Here is a 19,228-nt window from a genome sequence, read left to right as displayed (position 1 = left end):
TGGGAGGAAAATACCAGTGCCAACATTAGCCCCTGCAGAAGAACACAGCCCCATTATCAAGGCCAGGTTTGTAATGGGAACCAGGTGCAGAAGGCTGTGGGTATGAAATCTTGTCAAGTCTGTTCCTCCAAGCCCAGAGATAGAAATATTAAAGCTGCTCATGAATCGTTAACTTTGTCTGTACGTAACGTGTGATGCAGCCTTTAATTGATCACATGCTCTTTCTCAAATGCTATTTACACCTATGTAGTCACACTCATGCCTATCAATACACCTACTAAATTTTTTTTTCAGGTTTACTTTGTATGCTGTGTGTAGAAAGACATACAAATAATGTATTTGAAATTTGCACATTAAAAATACATGTTCACTGAAACTGTGGAACTGACAGGGAAAAGACAAAAAGAAACAGTGCAAAATCTCTGGCATATGTAGGTCATCTAAATTTGCAGATAATTTAGCTTTGGTGACAGCTTAGGGATCCAGTTTACACCTATAGAAGAATTTGCTGTGAGGATGTTTGTTTTTAAACATTTTCTCAATTACCTTACTTTCCAAAATTGTCTGTATAAAATTGGTAATTTGTACAGCTCAGTTCCAATGCATTAGAGGTACAGTTAAATGCTTACTCCCTCGAGTCATGTGGAGGCTGATTAAAATAAAATCAAAATTATTTTTTCTATTGATTAAATTATCAAAATTAATTGAGTGAAAAATTTGCAGTCTTTGCGAATTATAAGTCACAGAAATTTTACTGGACCATAAATTAAAAAAAAGTTTGACCAGCCCAACAGTGATGTACATATGTAAGAAAATAAAAGAAATATACCTAGAGATAACCTACATGAAACATTATTATCTGAATAACTACATATGTATATATAGAGAGGCATACATAAATATACACACACACACTGCAGAGGATAGGAACTTTCCATGTTAGGTGAACTTTTAAAGTTTTTTATGCCTTCAGTTCAATGCCAAGAGCAGTTGGCAACAAAATACTCTTTTCAGGAAAGAAATCAGCACAAAAATTTTGGTCTCAAGAGCTATTTTTGCACTTGAATATTGACTGCTAGAGGTTTTGCCACTACCTGTGCTTAACAGTATTCTTGCTGAACACAGTTATGATTTTTTATTTTTGTTGTCAGGGCTACTTGAAGCGGTTGCCTAACTTCAGGTTTTAGACCAAATTAATAATAATGTTAATTATAATGATGATGATGATAATAATAATAATGGAGACTTGGCCCTTTTCTTCTATTGCCTTTGTAGGTCAAGAAAAAAATGCCAAATACAATGCTTTTTCCCTTGCATAGGGTATTTCACATGAAAAGGATACAAACTTTGCCCCATTTTGGTCTTCTCCCTTAAATTTTGGAGCAACTGAAAATTCAAAAGGAACAGAATTAGATTGAAACATATCTCAAGGATGTGTTGAAAAATTTGCACAAACCAACAAGGATATTTTTTTCCAAAAGATGATGTTCTGCCATAAAGGATAGTGTCTTTCTGATGACTGTAACAGCATAATGATTCTTATACACAATGCATTTCCCAAGCTACTCAGGAGAATTTACAGATATATACCAAAATTTATTCCGTGTTTTTATTATGCTTCTCCACAAAACAATAAAGATAGGTTGAAAATTATTGTTCAAGCATAAATTTGCTAGGACAGGAATATATTCATTGATTTAAATTGTGGGTCAGAATGGCAGCTGCACAATCCTATCATATCACTTCCTCAATTGTCCTGAGAACTACAGAATACATTTGCATATTATTTCACACTTAGATACAAGCAAAGACACCCGCAAAAGTTACTGCCATTTTTTTTCCAGGCTCTGTGTGTTCCTCTAAGCAAATTTGCTACGCCAAAAGCATTGCCAATATAACTCTCTACTGCAGCAGATAAAATACAGCAAGGATAAATTTGGATTGCTTTCCCTGATACTTCATTACTTTCTAAAATTAAAAATGTCTCCCGTTTCTCAAGTGTCATTAGGCTGCATCAATAGGTATGATAAATTCAAATACACTCCCCGTTGTTTAAGGATATTTACTTAGCTGCTTGTTTCTGGGATTATATGCTACTTTTTGCTGGCTTAACTGTTCTGCTTCAATCAAAAGAATAAGCATGCTAACAGGTAAAATTGTCTTCTTTTATCTTGTGAACAGACTTGAGCCAATAATGTGAAACAGTATTTGCAAGTGTTTGTTTGAAATCTGATTAATGGAGTTTAACCATGCCTAGTCCTTCCTTTGTTTCTTTTCACAAATATTCATGCAAACGGGGTTTTATTTCTATGACTGTATTTACATATGAACATGGACATTTGTGCACAATTAGGCATTTGCAATTTATACCCAAATTGCTCGACCCCTCTTAATAAGAAATGGAGGCTTTGATGCAGCACCCACTGACCAAATGAGGAATGCAGTATCAGGGAGATCTTCCAGCCCCTGATAAAGTGTCAATGCTAATTATAGATCTTTACAGCAGCTCCCTGAACTCTGCAGCAATTTAATCTAGGGCTCTTGAAGGCCTTGCTGCACTATCCCTTACCACTGCCATCTTTTTCCTACCAGTGGTATGCCAGAGACAGATTCATTGGTTTTTCTACGGCGTTGAGGCTTTTGGGTGCAGGAGCTGATAGACTGAAGTAAAAGCTTTTCATTACCTAGGAGGTCTCTTACCTGAGAGAATTCCCAGGTGCCTTTTTTTTTTTTTTTTCAGGTAATTTAAATCAAAGTTGCAATGCTTATCATTGAGTCAGGCATTGAAAACAATGTCATTTGTCTTAGGTGACCAACTATAGCATAAATCAGAAGCAGAAAACTGTTGAGCATTTAAGTGCACAGTTCATGCAAAGCTTTAAAAAGTTGAATTGTTAAAACATTGACACTCATACATGTATAGAAATTGCTGAACCTCCAGGGGCAGTTTGAAAAGATAAGATATACTCTAATTTCTGGATAAAATGTTCACTGCATATAGCTTGTTCGTCTCTAGTCAAATAATACTAACTCCACAAACAGGTCTATCTCAATTGGAAATGTGTAACAGGGTAATAAATGATACTCAGCATCAGATTGCTCACATTAAAATCTTGTTCAAGTCATAGTAAGCTGTTATAACACTACTTAAAACCTAAAGTATCCCTAACCCACAAGCTGAAATTGCCCAGCTTACATCTTGAAAATCTACAGACAACATTAATTTCCCACTATTTCACTTCTATGCCTGTGGCCTCTAACATGTTGCAAATGCTTCTATAAGAAAGGCTAGAAAAACATATCAAGTGTCTGTTCTATTCCACTTGCTGACATTCATTAACTGAGGGAGAACATTGAGACAAGGTTTTGGAAAGATCTCCCCTCTACCTCCACCCGTTCCAAAGCAATTTATTAAACAGCCAGTAAGAGAAGTGGACACTTGTGGTTTAATGTCAGACCAGTGTTGATCAGTAGCTGGGTGCATGATTTCACTGTTATCTTGCCAAGGGCTTCTTGAGACAGCAGGCAGTGTGAGCATTCCTATCTCCCTGCCATTTTCTTTGCATCCTTGAGTTCAATTGTGAAGTAACAATTTCATTATATGCCTCCTATTTGGATGAACTGTCTTTTTACATACATAGAGATTCTTGCTTCGTGCATCCCACTTTTGTCTCCTTGTTCGCTTTCCATTTCTGAAGCTCAGGAACACTCTGCTGTATTTTGGATGCTGGTACATTTGTTTTACATTCTGTTTAGAAGCCTTCACTGGAAGGATGTGCATTAGAGCTGTATACAAAGTGAGTCATTGACACATCATGTACTGTAAAACTTCTTGGTCTGTCAGAGGTTCAGCAGTTTGCCAAAATGTATTCAGCTGCCAGCTCCCTGCCAGAATTCTGTTCCTCAAGCTCTTTGAATACTCATGAATAAGATTAGGTTGTATGGCTGCAGTCTTCCTCCCAAGGGATTCCCCTTTATCGAGGGATTACCTGCATGACCTTTGCATAACTCCTGTGTTTTATTCTTCAGCGTCATGCTACAGATCACACTATATCATTGCAATGTTTCATTGATGAAGTGTATGTCAACTCTTAGTGCTTCCATTCAGAAATAACAAAACTTAGAAATACAAGGAAGACATTTTCCTGTAGGTCTGCTCCCACCCTCTTTCATGCAAGGTTTATTTTTTCCTCTTTCACGGCAAGGAACAGTCTGAATTAGAATATTCTCAGTTATAAACTGACCCTATATAGACTGGGATGCCTATCAGTGCTTGCAATAGCCACCACACTCTGCTATGCAGGATATCCATTCCATTTGGTCCAAAAGCCATCTATAGTTTATCAGGATGTACTCACTAGCATGGACAGGCAAAAGTAATGAATGGCAGTACAGGAAATTTGTGGTGCACGTGTGAGCTATCCCACAAGGGAAGGTGATGAAGTGTACTACTTGCTCAGTTTATCAAGTGACTTCCCTTTCTCCCCACCCATGCCATGTTACTGTAGTTACCATATGTGTTACAAGGACATAAAGAATCCAGTTAAAAGGGCAAAGAGCACCCAATTTCCTGTTTTTGACCCCACATAAGTTCTCCTAACGTAAAGCTTTTGATATATTGAGGATGCATCTCAGCACATGTCCCTCTGAATCAGGGACTGCATTACTTAATCATCCTTCAACAGTTACGAGATTCCAGTGCTGCAGTAATAGGAATGCTCTAGTCCAGTGTGGTGCAGACTACGGTTTAGGTAGTGGAAGTCTCTATCATTCTCTTATCACAAGGGAGAGGGGGAAATGTTCTTGCAGTTATTGCAATGATCTACTAGTTTGGGTCTCCTTTCCTTTTTTCCCTGCTGCTGGTCTTCCCTCTTGCTTAACCTCACCCTGCTTTTGCTGGGGCTCTTGTGTCTCATGAAAACAACATCTTCATTGGTGCTGTGTGTCACATCTTAATTAACTAATAGGATAGCACACAACTTCCACATTAGAATTTCCACTAACATCTCATGCTGTGAAGAGATAGGATTATTTCACCTCTTTTTGTTATTTTGTGGGTATGTCCTCTATACAGCTGCATTCTTGTTGGTAAATCTGCCTTGGCTTTGACTTCACAGCTAAGCTAAATGCTGACCATTTTCTATAAGCAAAATACACAATATATCACATTTTTGATTGCTTGGAGTAGCAAAGGAATAGAGATAAAATTGAAAACTTCATTGTGAGTTATCAGTCACATTTTTTTTCTTTACTAATTCTATTTTGTAACTGATGACAGAACCCGTTTAGGATCAGACCATTTTAGGCTGTGCTTTGATACAAACCATAGAATTTATAGCTCCTGAGATGAAGATCTTTAATAGATTTGAAAGGCAAGAACTATCTCAGTTCAGCACATTGTCTCTCCAGTGCAAAGAGGTTCTCAGCAACTTTAGCTGCAGCTCACTGCCTGCTCAAGGATGTAACTATTTGAGCAATTCTTCTGTAAAAGCTGCAAAGGCTTTGAAAACAAAAGCTTTCCCTTTTATTACACTGAAACCTTTCAGTGTCTTATTTTTCAGCATGACCCCACAAATAGCTGAATCAGAAGTTCTAAAGTATTGTGGACTGTTTGTGGGGACCATAGGTCGGAAGGTGAGTGATGGGACAGAATTCACTGCTGCATACCATGCCACTGAAAATGCACTTTGAATGTATTGCAGGGTAGGAAATGAGAGTGAGGGAGAGCACAGATAGGAATGTGAAGATCCTATAGTTTAAATGGTGGATTTACAACCAGATAGCTCCAGAGTATATAGCTCTTTCCTTCCTTTTGGCATCATCCCTTTCAGTTCTCCCAATATATAATCATTTGAAATTCCTCTTAAGTCTCTCTTTCTAAACCCTAAGAAGCAGCAAACCTGAGCCTTGCTGTTTGCATTCTTCTGATATCAAAGCCTCCTATCCCAGTGGGGCCCTTAGCCATAGGAGAGGTTTGAGGGAGGAGGAAGAGATGTTTTTCCTTCTCAGCTGCTGCACCAGATTGGAGGGTGGGGAGGGGAGAGGGAGCAGACATAATTTGTGATATTCAAAATGGAGGCTGGGATGTGACTGATGTCTGAGCCTGACGTGCTGCTTCCCTTATCACTGTTTCCCTTAGCTGATGTGACAGTGGGGCTGGAGCTGGGTGGAAGTTGGTAGCTGGTGATGAAGAGTGCCCATCCTCTCAGGGAGTCAGGGAGAGCCTTGGTTAGCCTGTTTTTTTCAGAAGCTCATACCCCAGAGGTATCTTGTAGTACAAAGCAAGCAGTACAAAGATATTTTTCTTTACGTTTAAAACCTGTGTTACAGATTTTCAGGAAGTATTCCTTTATTCTTCAAATTAGCTGAGCAGGAGAATTAGTTAAACAGAGATGGATTTAGAGATCAGCACAATGCAGCAAGATTAAAAAATCCTTTCCATCTGAATTAATGAATTTCAGACTGCTTTTCATAAACTAGTTTTTCAGAAGTCATCTGTGAAGCCTTGTATAAAGAATTTTTAAAGGTGACTTAATGGGATAGAGAAAAGGTTTAAAATTATCTACAGGGGCTGTTGCAGGAGATATTAAATATTGATTTATCTTGGAGTAAGAATCATACTAAAGAGTGAGGCTTGTAGTCAGATCAATTTATCTAGAATATAAACTATATGGCCATATTTAGTACAATGTCAACATGAATCTTAAACAAGTAGATGTGCAAGGTTGATAATTTCATCTAAATCAATTGGCTTTCCAAATCTTCAATTAAAAAAGAAATCTTCACAGTTCAAACTGAACTGCTCCTAAATGCTTCAGGTGGTTTATCTTAAAAAATGCTTGATTTAGTCAGTCATGCTATATCATAATGCTCCTCTGTGCATCTTGTTGTAACTAGGAACAAAAATACACAGTCTAAGACTTTTCCAAATCTTGAGTTTTTAATACTTCAAACTCTCTTGAAATCCCAATGTAAATCGTTCAAGTAATCTGGCAAATAACACTGCAAGCAATTTTCTGCTACTTGCCACTGCTACTGCACTGCCAAGCTTTTGGTCATAATATAAAAGTTGGCTCAGATTGTTCTTAACCACCTAAAACTGATTATGCTCCATTTTCAGGCATAAATAGATACCAGTATGCCAGCTAGTGGTACTGGCTAAAACATTTTACAGTATGTATAAGAGTACATATGTCTCCAGTAGGAAATCCTTTATCCAAGTGTGACATCAAAGCAGGATGTCTCAGATAATTTAAGTGTTACATTTGCTTTTGTTTGTACTGTTTTCTTTAAACATATTCATTAGACAAGAGCAGAGCCTTTAATGTTCCATGACTGAAAAATCCATCAAGCAGATTTATGGCAGGGGCAGTGTGGCATAACAGCCAGTGGACTGGCCTAATGTTCAGAAGTCCTGGGTTCAGCTCTCAGCTTAATCATTGACTTTCTGGGTAACCAGAAGATAATAATTTCCCCTCTCTGTGCCTGAAGATTCCGTTACTAACCTCCATTTTAAAATTATTTGGTTACTGCTAATGAGCAGTGGTAAGTACTGCAATTGTCTACATATACCATGGTAAAAAGCTCCAAAATACTGATTGCTTCCCCAGAACAGTATTGTTCTCTTTCAGTGAGACAGAGCTATAAAACGTGATCACAGTTATAAAGTATACAAGTATACAAAGGAGTAAGGAAAGTATGAGACAGGAAATTCCCTCTTACTCACAGATTGTATTTGTCCACAGAACAGCAAAGAATCTTCAACTGGAATGAGGTGCTGGAATGTTCCTTCAGCGAACTGCATGAAATTTTCCATATATGTCAGCTCGAGTGGGTGAATAAGGATAGGGGGAAAGAGAGAAAAAGTGCATTTTAAATGCAGAGAGATGTAGTAGGACCCAGTTTATGCTTATCCTGAGGATGAGGTCAAAAATAGGTCTTAAGTGGGACATAAGTGGCTAATTTGTGATAGAAACCACTACTTTTGAAACACCCATTCAAGGCTGGTTGTTAAGGTATAAATGCATTTTCTAAATTGTAGTTGTTGCCTGGAACTGAAGAGTACTTAATGGATATCTTATCTGGGAAACTTGAGACAAATTTTTCATGATAAAAACAAAAGGTTTATAAAATCATTCTACTTTAGATGAAAAGCTAGGGAATGGATTTGTGCCAGTGGCATTGGCTATAGATTAGATGTTTTCTCTTTGTATACTGCAGCAGTAAAAACAGATTATTTTTTTCCACTCACACATAGGTAGTCATTTTGCATTTAGGATGGTTTCAGGTGCAAGGGTTCTGGGATTCTGGATGGAAAAAACACATAGCCTTCAGTTATCCTTTTAAAGCATTCTGTTATTATTTTGGTTCATACTTCCTTCATGGAAGAGCCACTCCTTTCAAGACATGTAAATCTCTCCCAGTTTCCAGGACATACATATTTGCCAGCATTTGCATGTCAGATATCCCAAATGGAGCCTTTATCCTACTTTACCAGTTGCCTATTGGTTTTTGGGGGCTTTTTTTGGTTTGGTGAATGAGCAACCTGGTCTAATGGACAGTAGCCCTGCCCATGGCAGGGTGTCAGATCTAGAACTAGGGAATCTTTACGGCCCCTTCCAACCCAAACCATTCTCTGACTGTGAATTCATAGTGTTCATAAACCCAGTTTGGGCTGCTTTTGCCTTGAGTATAACTTTTAAAAACATAAATTATGAACAACGTAGTTTTGATTGTATTAGAAAGATCAGTAAGTAAATATATCAATTTCATAGATGCAGAACTATTCTTTCACTTCAGTCGGGACATTGCTCATGAGAGGTTTTGTCTGCTCACACAGATCCTTACAGGACCGTGTTCTTTGCTTTATGGTTTTATTCCTAAACAAAAAATAATCCTTTGTACCAGAAGGTCTTCACCCTACCTGTTTCAAAGGGAAAAAAGAATAATCAGTAAGGAGAAAGCATCTTTTTGAGCCTGGAAAAAAATGGTTTAATTTTTGTTCTCAGATTCCATGTAAACATAAGAACTCCACACTTTGGCCCTGATTCAGTCAAGTGCATTTAGCCCATTCTTTATATATTCCCCTGGAGTTAAGTACTGATTATCCATGTCCCTGAGGCCTTTGTTGGACTGGAGTGAAAGTATTTGGCACCTTAAAAGATTAAGGCCTATATGAGGCTGCAAGAATTTGCAACTCACTATTTTGTTTTCTTTGTTTTTTGTTTTTGTTTTTTTTTTCTTTCCCCAGTTGCATGAAGATTAAAGACAGGAGATAGTTGAGGGGTACATTTATATTATCACAGGCATTACGTGCATCATACTTGATATTGTAATCATGCAAACAGTAATCTTGCCTTCCTGACATAAACAGTAAGCAGCACTTTTTCCTGAGGCTGAAATAATCAGAGAAAAACATGGCAGTGATGGAGGTACAAGAGACAAAACACTGCATAATGATGTTATTATCATTGTTCCATTGTCACCCATCCTTTTGCCTTAGTGATATGTTCCTTTTCTCTCTGAAGATAACAAAAGAGGCTTGAGTATAAACAGAGCAATGTATAAGCAGCAATCATAAAACGCAACCTTGAGAAAGAGTGCTTAAAATGCTACCAAAAAAAATCATCTCGATAAATACAGAAAAAGCCTACTTAATCTTTATATGCATGGTATGCAATTATATATTTACATCCAGCACAAGGCAAGGCATATACTTGAAAACAGTAGCATTTGGTGGGATTTTGTTAACTGCCTTGATTGCATTTCTAATTCTAAATATGAATATGAACATTTAAGCCCAAGTGTCTTTTGCATCACCAATTTAAACTACTTCAGGTGTCTTCCTGAACACGGGATGGAAGAGGCATGTCTAGAGGCTTGTGTTGTTTATAGAGGTAAACAAAAGGGGTAGGTGCCCAGTGACTCATTTGGGGTGTCTGGGTTAGATATCTGTACTCCCAAAGTCCTGGAGGATTTACCCTAATGGAGCTACTCAAACCTACACTTACAAAATACAATGCTATTCACGCTCAAAGATTGCTGTAATAAAAAGCGTAAAACTCATATTCAGATTTTCCCTGAAGTCTAGTTCCTTAAATGTAAAAATACTGGCAAATAGAACATTTGCTTTCATACCTTTATAACTACTACCCATGTAGGAAAAGTTGCATTTATTGCGATTTGATAATTGATTATTGCATCACATAGTCGATGTTTATCAAACTTTTTCCAGCATTATCTGATAGTGTCCAAAACTCTGACATGTGCTTGTCCTAAGGAACAGTTGAAACAATAGAATGGAAGTATTTATGAGAATATCATCTGTCTTTCTCTTAGCTTTTATAGGTTTAGAATTAAACTTATATACGTCTGTTTATGTGTGCTTAAATTTGCATATTGTTCACAAAGGAACATCGGATTGCTTCTAAAGATGTTTGACCAGTGACATGTGTGCATGTTTGTCTGGATGTGTGTTTTCTGGATTTCTTTAAAGACCTTTCTTTTCCCAACTGTCTGTGTGGATAGCAGCTGAAAGCAACAGCTTTGTGCTGTTGAGGTTTGCAGAACACCGCAATGAAATTGAAATTGGTGACTTCTTTTCTGCCTTTTTTTTCCATTCCAAGAAAATTGTTGTGCTGAACCTAGAATAGTTTTGCTGGTTGTTACACTGCTGTGGCTTCTTGCTAAAACTGAGTTTTCAGCCTGGAATATATGACTAGGTGATTAAGAGAGAATGAGCTTCACAGTTTTGATGCTAGTAACGAAATTCTGTTTTGATTCTAATGTATGACAATATTTTTAATGAAATTTAGTCACAAGCATAAAAATCTGGGGTAACATGCAGATATATGTACAGAATCATGGCATTGTCTAAATTTAGTAAAAGCATTTTTGTTCACTTTTATGGCATTTAAATGGCTCAATTTTTATATACTTGGTGAAAATGAGGCCATAACCGACAAGGTCCAACCACCTGCTAAATTAAACTTAAATATATATATATATATATTTATTCCTTTGAAATATTTAGTCTAGGAAAAACTCCTTTGTTTTGCCATATCCTTGCACATTTGTTCTTGTAAATCTAATGTTAGAAATTCAAATGACCATTCCAAAGGTCCACGAGTAGCTATTGAATTGCTTCTATTAGTCACTTTACAGCACAGAAAAAAAACAAACCGCAGTCCTGCTATTTCCTAGTAGAAGTGGATGTCAATTGTAATTTGTGTTTATTTTTGTCTGTCTCTCAAAAATGCACATGTATGTGTTTAATTAGAAGAAAACGTTGGGGTTTTTTTAATGGTTGCATTCAGACTCCTTCTAATTACAAGGTAGATTACAGATTTGATCTATACCATTTACCAGTTCTTCCTTAAATCTAGTGATGTTATAAAAGAAAATTAACTTCTCTCCCTAGAAGGCTCCCAGTTAATCATCTGTGGAGTTGGTCAGGAGGGAAGGGAGCAGCAGAGAGGATGAGGGAATTTCTCTTTTACTCAACAGTTGAACAGCTTACACTCTGGAACACGAGATTTGATTATCTTAGCATGTGTTACGACAAATGTTATTAACAGTCATAAAATTATCCAGCTTTTTTAGAAACAAGCGACAAGCCAAGCTTTGGACTCTTTCTGACCTCTGACAAATTCTACACCCGTGTTAGGCAGAGTGTAAAGTAGTAACTCCTTTTGTTTGCTTTTCATTTACCAGCTTACCAGCTGCTAACTTAATTGATTGTCCCTTTGTTTTTCAAGGACTAGCTTCTCCTCAGTCTGTGGTGGAATTTCACAGTTTGCATGATTTTTTTTTTCTTTTAATCTTTACCTTTTAGTCCATGTGTAATTTTACTGTAGGCTGCTGCCTGAGCTTGCTGCTGAAACAAAGAGTTAGTGAGAAAGGTCTCAGATACTGCCATGCATCATGCCTTTGTACATGAATAAAAAGTTGGAAACCGCATGAAAGCAGTAGTTGGGTTACCACACAACTGGATATGCTTAAGTCTGAACGCTTCATAACTCTAACTACTGGGGAGTTGCAAACTTATAAATAACCTTGCAATTGGTTAAAACCATATTAAAACCATATGAACAAAGGCATAAAGCATTTGGTTAAGGGGGCTCAGTAAATGCAGTAATCCTGTTGAAAGTAATCTAACCAGGGCAGATCCATAGCTTAGGAGTGCCTGCAAGCATGGCAATAGTTATGGAGATGGCAATATTTCATGCGTAGGAGGGCATAATATCCTTCTTAGGTGGAAATATTTACTCTTAGTCCTTTTATTTTTCTTTTAAAATATAGTTTTGAATTGATACATTTCCTATTAAAAGCAGGCTTCAATGCACTGAAGTCTATAAACACCTTAGTATCTGCAGAATGCTCCTGATAGTCAGAGAATTAATTTAAATCCTTCTCATTTATGTTCGAGATCAAGATGGCCACTGTTCACACTAACTAAGAAGCAGCTCTTGGAATTCTGATCCTTAAAATCAGGCTTCCACAATAATTAGCTGAAGACAGTGTTTACAAGTAGGCTATGGGCATTGGCCATTTACTAATCTGGGGAATTTTTTTTTTTTTTTTTGCTTTAGCCCATTGGTTTCTAGGCTAGACTTTTTTTCTAGATACTTTAAATTTTGATGAAATTGCAATTGTCAATTTTGAATCCAGAACCTGGGTCTTAAAAGAAGTCTCATAATGTGACAATAGCTGTGAAATTCTGTTTCTGAACAACTTTGGAGTATTTTCTGCTTGTGATGGTCTTGCATATGTCACATTGTCACATGGAAGCCAGCTGAGGCTTGCCAGGCAGGCAAAGAAATTTTAGTGTAAATTCCCTCTTATCTGCTTTTAACCTCTTACTTTTCAGTTATGTTTTACGATGGAAAAATATATTTGAAAGAGGACCTAGTGGCTTCTCTCTCCCCACATCTTTTCAAGCAAGCTGTTTCCTTTGAGGCACTGCAATGTGATGCAAATCTGTAGTCTGTGGCAGGGATGCTGGTCCATGCTGTATGTTCAGCATGCAGAGATATTACTGGAACAGTTTAGGAACAGCATAGGAGCCTGCAAAACCTGGAAGCAGCAGTATTTCAGGGTGAAAAGTCACTCACTGTGCCTCTCTTGGTCCCTGAGATCATTGAATTCAGGTGTTTCACTTACAGAAAAGAAAAAAGAAAGGGCAGGTTGTGTCAACATCAGCTCCTAAAACCTGTAAATCCTTGGAAAAGGTACACCTTGTATCTTGTAATATCTTAAAATAACAACATTCCTACAATAAGTTTGTCTGCTTTGCTAATTTAGTTTGTCTGTTTTCTTGGAGCAGCTCCCAGTGCTATGATATTAAAAATGAGTCCTAGGCATTCACCATAGTTCTGCAAAACCAAGGGCCATGCTTTTAATTGTAACAATAATGCCAGTATTGTGTTTATCTCCTCTGCCATCCAAAGAATTCCAGCAGTTGCATGCCTGCACACCAGTAGGATGATTGACATTGTTGTAATAAGGTTAATGTTTAAACTTCCCACCCGTAATAACTAAAATATCCAGAGATAAGGCTGAAAGTCAATTTGTAATTATCCCTGCTGTGCCAAGACATTGCAAAAGATCCTAAGTGGAGGGTAATTTAACTTTTCAGTCCTAGCTGTTAAAAAGTAGTAAAAAGAAGGTGAAAAGCTTGGGGCATTTGTATCTCGACTTTCCAGGGAGGGGAAAAAAGGATCTGTAATTCCTCCTCATTCAAACTGGGAATAATTTTCTCTGTGTTCTACTGAAAATGTCCTTTTTATGTTTTGAATACATTAAGTTGTTTGCTGGTTGTTTACTGTCCATGGTACATGAAGGCAATAGATCACAGTTAGCAAATAAGCTACTAGAACATTTAGTATGGAATAATTCAATTGAAATACATTTCATACATAAAGACAACATGTGATAATTATTTGTAGTCATTCTAACTAAAGCACTGTCCTCAGAAGAAATAATATCCCTTCAGTCATATGTTCTGTGGCTTCTGTGAATGACCCATATTAATTCGATTTCTAGAAACTGGCTCTTTAGATTGGTGTTGGATAACTGCTTCCATGCTAGACTATTGAAATAAAGGTATTACATCATTGTCCAAACATGTCTACTTAAATAAAAGTATTTGTTTGCAAAAAAGATATATATTTTAAATCTTTTACACAACGATCAGCATGCATGCCATTTTCCATTTCAGGCTAAGCATACATTTCAGATGTGGAAAATGCAAGCATGTTGAAATAATTTGAGGCATGGGTATAGTCAGATCAGTCTTGGTAATCCAGAAGGGAGGGGTGCCCAGTGTATTATTACGTTTCGTGTATTATTTTTCAGGAGATGGATGCAATCAGTCATCTTCTCGCATATGGTTTGAAAAAAAATTGTCTCGCTGGCAAGTAAACTGTTATTTAAGTACACAATCCATGGTACTACAGAAACAGTTTTGCCAAACTTGTCCAAGTATTCTCACATCCTTAAAGATGGTATAAATATCATTTATGGCAAGCCGTTTACTTCAGACTATATGGAATGCCTTCCTGCTCCCCTGATCTAAGTGTCCCAGTTTGCATTATGGCCTTTATTGCTTCTGTTTGATGGAGTGATCAGTAAAAATTTAATGACACTATAAAATAATAAAAATGTCATTAATTTACCACGGATCCTGGATGCAGTGGTTGTAAAGTTACATTAATAAACAGAATATTTTTTACAACAAAAAGCATTGTTACGTGGGAACATATAAATAACACACATAAATTTAAGAGCAATTTTACTGTTAGCACACACATTATTATGGAATAGCCAATAAGTGTATAAAACATAGTATATAAAATTTTATGAAAATATACTGTGCACATCAAAAATTCAGCTTTTATCTAAGTGCAGAGAAAAGCCATTATTGTGTGCTTACTGTTTCATTGCTGTTCTTTCACGAGATCACAATTTTATATTTGTTTCTAGTCATTTGAAGTTTGCAGCCTTTTCCGAGGCAGGGGCTAAGGCTTCCTTTTGCTTTACTCCCTGCTCCACTGAATCATTCTTTTACCTTCCACACGTGAAGAAAGAATTGATACTTTCTGGCAGAACGTGACGGAAAAGTTGCTAATTTAATGCAAAGCTAAAAATAATGCCAAAGGGGTTGAAAGGCTTGCTTGGCGACGCTGGAAATAAGGGATAACTATCTAGCAGTCTATCTGTCATCACTGGGGCTGCTCCATCACTGACTGTGATAATATGTGAATATGATGGATGCCACAGCCTTGTGGCTCATAACATTTAACATTCATCAGCTCTCACTAACGGGGGTTTTATAATTTAAATATCTTTATTTAATATGCAACATCTACCTCATACATCATAATTTCAAAGCACTTAGAGAACCAAAAGTCCTGCAAGACAGTTGAGCAGACTTTAATTTTTTCAATAACTTCTACGTTTTCTGCATGTTTGTGACTGACAACGCATAAATAAGTGCCTAATCATATCACAGAATGGAAAATTAAGATTTGGCTGTTAAAAAGGTTCTTTTTTCTCATTTTTCTCATCTTGAAGAAAGGATTATTTTTACTATGTGTTCAAAGTAATAAAGAAGCACAAAGGATCTGATTTGTGTTGGGGAGTGCTTTCAGTTTCCTAATGCAAACTCCAACTGACTGTGTTGTTCTTGTCATGAGAAAGGGCTGTCAGTGTCATGGCCTAAAAATTTTTTGCTATGATTTAAAAGGAAAAACTTAAAGTAACTATATAATATAAGCTCCACAGCCAGCACGAATATAAGAAAAAAACCTGTTCAAAATAGGGGTCAAAAATGCTTTTCACAGGGGAGAAAACACCTGCATTGTCCATAGAAGTGCACTTTATTACAAACTCATCAACATTTTCTACTAATGGAGGTTAGGGAGGCAGCAATAGATCCAGCAGTCGATGTGTATGTGTGCAAATGTAATGCATGTGTAGGTAATATATTTGTTAGTGCAGCTATGTATAACCATTTATTTTTAATGACGGTATGTCTTTTTTTTTTTAATATTGGAATATGAAGTAGAGAATCAATCCTCCTCTCAGTCATACTAGGGGAAACATGTACTTTTAAAAGATTTTTAGCCTATTTTCTCTAGGATGAGTTCAAGATGGGAGCAAAAACAAATCGCACTAAAAAGGATTTGAGCTTAGTGGGACAAATTTCCTCTCAGAATAAACACCGCATGAATATGTTGTATTTCATGGAATTGTAAAGGCATCTACCAGATAAAAGTGGTTTTAGTACTGAGGAAGATTTTCCTGTATTTTACAATTCTCTGAATTTGTTTAAAACCAATGCAAATATTGACCATTTTTTTCTATCACTGTAATGATGATTTTTCAGTAAAAAAAAAGCAAGCAAAGGAATTACTTTAAAAGGCATTTCAAAGACTTAAATATAGCGAGCTTTGTTAAAGCTTCTCATGAATTAGGAGGGGGTTATAAAATAACTATAAATACATCTCCTTTGTTTACAAGAGCAGGTATTTTTATGGTATAAGTGCTTTCATTTTAGTGTTTCTGAACCTTATCATGTAATTTTCCCTCTTCTCCTTCTGTGTCAAAATATTGATATTCTTGCAGAAACTTTTTCTTTTCCTTTTCTTTTTTTTTTCTTTTTTTTTTGGTAACGGAATATTTTCTGGTAAAATCAAAGAGAATGAATGACTAGAAAGATATTCCAAATGTGCATATTGATATGTAGCAGGGTCTGTTGATTTTTATAGCAGAAAGGTATTTCTCCTTTTTCTGAATCACACTCAAAGGCTGTTCTTCCAAGAACACTGCAGGTGCTGTATTAACATCCTTAAGAAAAAATCTTTTAGTGCAAATATTTTGGAAGAGAAAATAAATGTGCCAAAAGCTGTTTTCTTAGCACTGATCTTTGTTTTTATCTCAACTGCAAATCAGCCCTTTGCAATGGAACACAGTATCCTTGATAAACTTATTTTTCATTCTCTCTACCAGTAAGACAGATCCCATCCTGATGATTCAGGTGTATTGTTACATTGCACAATATTTTTCAGTAAAATATTGGGCCTCTAGTATTGTAGAGCCTTTCTGCAGTCAAATTCATTTGTAACTCTTTCTTTTCTTGTGAGTTCCTTTGTGTATGTAAGCTCCTGCATCAACCACGGATTTTACAGAAGAAAACAAGTGAAGTAATTAACCAAATATAAAATGCAGAATTATTTTGTCTGCCAACTGGGAGATTCTGAAGAACTTTTAGAAATTCATTTAGTACCTGAAATACCTCAGCTGCATGTTTTGGCAAATCCAATGTCACACTGAGCTTTCTCTTCCTCTGCAAATTAAACAGAGAATAATTTAAAAAATACATGGCTGAAGGAGCTGAAAACATGAGGAATCAAAACAATTCCTCACTTGTCCTGATGGGGTTTTGTGACTGAAACACAATGATAATAGGAAAATAATAATATTGGAAAGCAGAAGTAGTTGGAGGTGGAGCAAATGAGCAGTCAAGGCCATGTTTCATCCTGAAGAACATTTTCAAGTTTCTACCCTCTTTTGGGAGAGAATCTCCCAATGTTTTCTCCTCGTGTCTGGTATGCACAGCACAGAACTAGGTCATTGAACAATAGTCTGAACAGCAGTCAGCACTCTACTTCTGCATAATGCATTAAGTATAACATGGAGAAACTGTTTGTAGAGCTGAAAGCTGGTGTTTCACGTCTGTAAATTCCAGCTGACATGACATTTAATATTGTTTCATAGTAATGAACAACAAGGTTTCATTCATTCACAAGTACAACATAATGCCAAGTTTAATCTGAAGAGGTAACAACAAGGCAAGAGGGAAAACATGCTATGTTCCCTCAAATGAGAATGCTAAATTAATGATAACCATTGAACACTTTGCTACTGATACACAGCACTACAGAGACCACTATTGAGAGACAATATTACACTGCCTTTATAGTGCCCTTGTCCAGTAGCTGAGTGAGGAACTGGGTTAACATATAAAATACCTTTCAGTTTCCACTTTCTAGTTCCAGATTTCCTATGGAGGTCTCCAGCTCTCAAAAGCTTTCTGTTTTTCTAGGAGTAGGCATTCTTTTTAGTTTTATTTTTTTTCCTTTTTTTGTCTTCTTAAGTTCCCTTTTCACTGAGGTACAACTTAGATTTCTAGACAAAATAATATTGGTTCTGTCCTCTATTATTCCTTATTTCAAATATTTGTCTTTGAAAACCTCTGCATAGAATTCAGACTTGTGTTTTCATAGAAGTATGAACACAAACTTAAATCTCAGAGTGGGGAAAATGTGCTTTTTTTTCATTAAAAAACCAGTGCATTTTAATACAAACTCTTCTTTCAGCTTCTGAATTTTCATGTTTCCCAAATGTTGATTGTCTTTTTCAGTTTAAGTTGGAAAATAAGTGGAAAGGCAAAGTGAGCAGCACCGATCAGCACTGTGTGCTGCCAAGAGTGTTTTGTATTTGCATGTACAATCGTTTATGCATTATGGCACTGCAGATCAAAATAATCTCAAAGTTTCTGTATATGTTTCACATTTAAAACTGATTTTCATAAATGCAAACATTCAGAATCTGTAAAAAAAAAAAAAAAAATTGTCCCTGAGCTAAAATTCTAATTAGATGCATTCATTATTTGTTCAGATTTAAAAAATAAGGCATGTATCAATGCATACCCATATGCACTGGCATATAATGAGAACTATCCTATATGGAGCATTAAGACTCCTTCTGTTCTTTTCCAGGAAAGAACAAGGTTTGAAAATTTAGGCCCACAATTAACAGGGAAACCCAATGAAGATGGAAAAATTGGCCCCGGTGTCATCGATCTTACAAGGCCAGAAGATGCAGAAGGTGAGTTGCAATTTTGACCATGGGTTATTAACACTGCACCACAGGATGATATGGCTGAAATACTGCCAGTGTCATAAGTACTGTCTATGTTACCTTCCAGGGTAACACTTGATTGATTTCTGTCTGGATTTTTGTGGTTTCAGTAAGTCCATAACAAAGTGTGGAGGCCTGAAAAGGACTGTGTAGCCCTTTTAGCCCTTTGCAACACAACTGTTTTTCCCCCAAGCAGCTGCCAAATAAGTGTGTATATTTTATACTCTTAATATAACTTTAGGAGGTATTGAGAAAATTATCTCAGGAAGGATATATATTCCCCAATTTTTTAGTATTTAGCAGC

The 19,228-nt window shown here is 36.5% G+C and overlaps 1 protein-coding gene across 8 annotated transcripts in view; it reads left to right on the top strand.

Annotated features, from left to right (window-relative positions):
- The window catches only part of SOX6 (SRY-box transcription factor 6), a 368,589-nt gene that overhangs the window by 315,784 nt on the left and 33,577 nt on the right, over window positions 1-19,228 (top strand). For all 8 annotated transcript variants that reach the window (XM_082283580.1, XM_082283584.1, XM_082283585.1 and 5 more), the window contains one exon: window positions 18,783-18,891. In XM_082283580.1, the coding sequence (XP_082139706.1) occupies window positions 18,783-18,891 (109 nt within the window). The remainder of the gene's footprint in view (window positions 1-18,782; window positions 18,892-19,228) is intronic.

This window comes from Coloeus monedula (assembly GCF_965178545.1).
Source record: "Coloeus monedula genome assembly, chromosome: 6".
Taxonomy (NCBI): Eukaryota; Metazoa; Chordata; class Aves; order Passeriformes; family Corvidae; genus Coloeus; species Coloeus monedula.
This window is presented reverse-complemented; position numbering and strand designations above follow the sequence as displayed.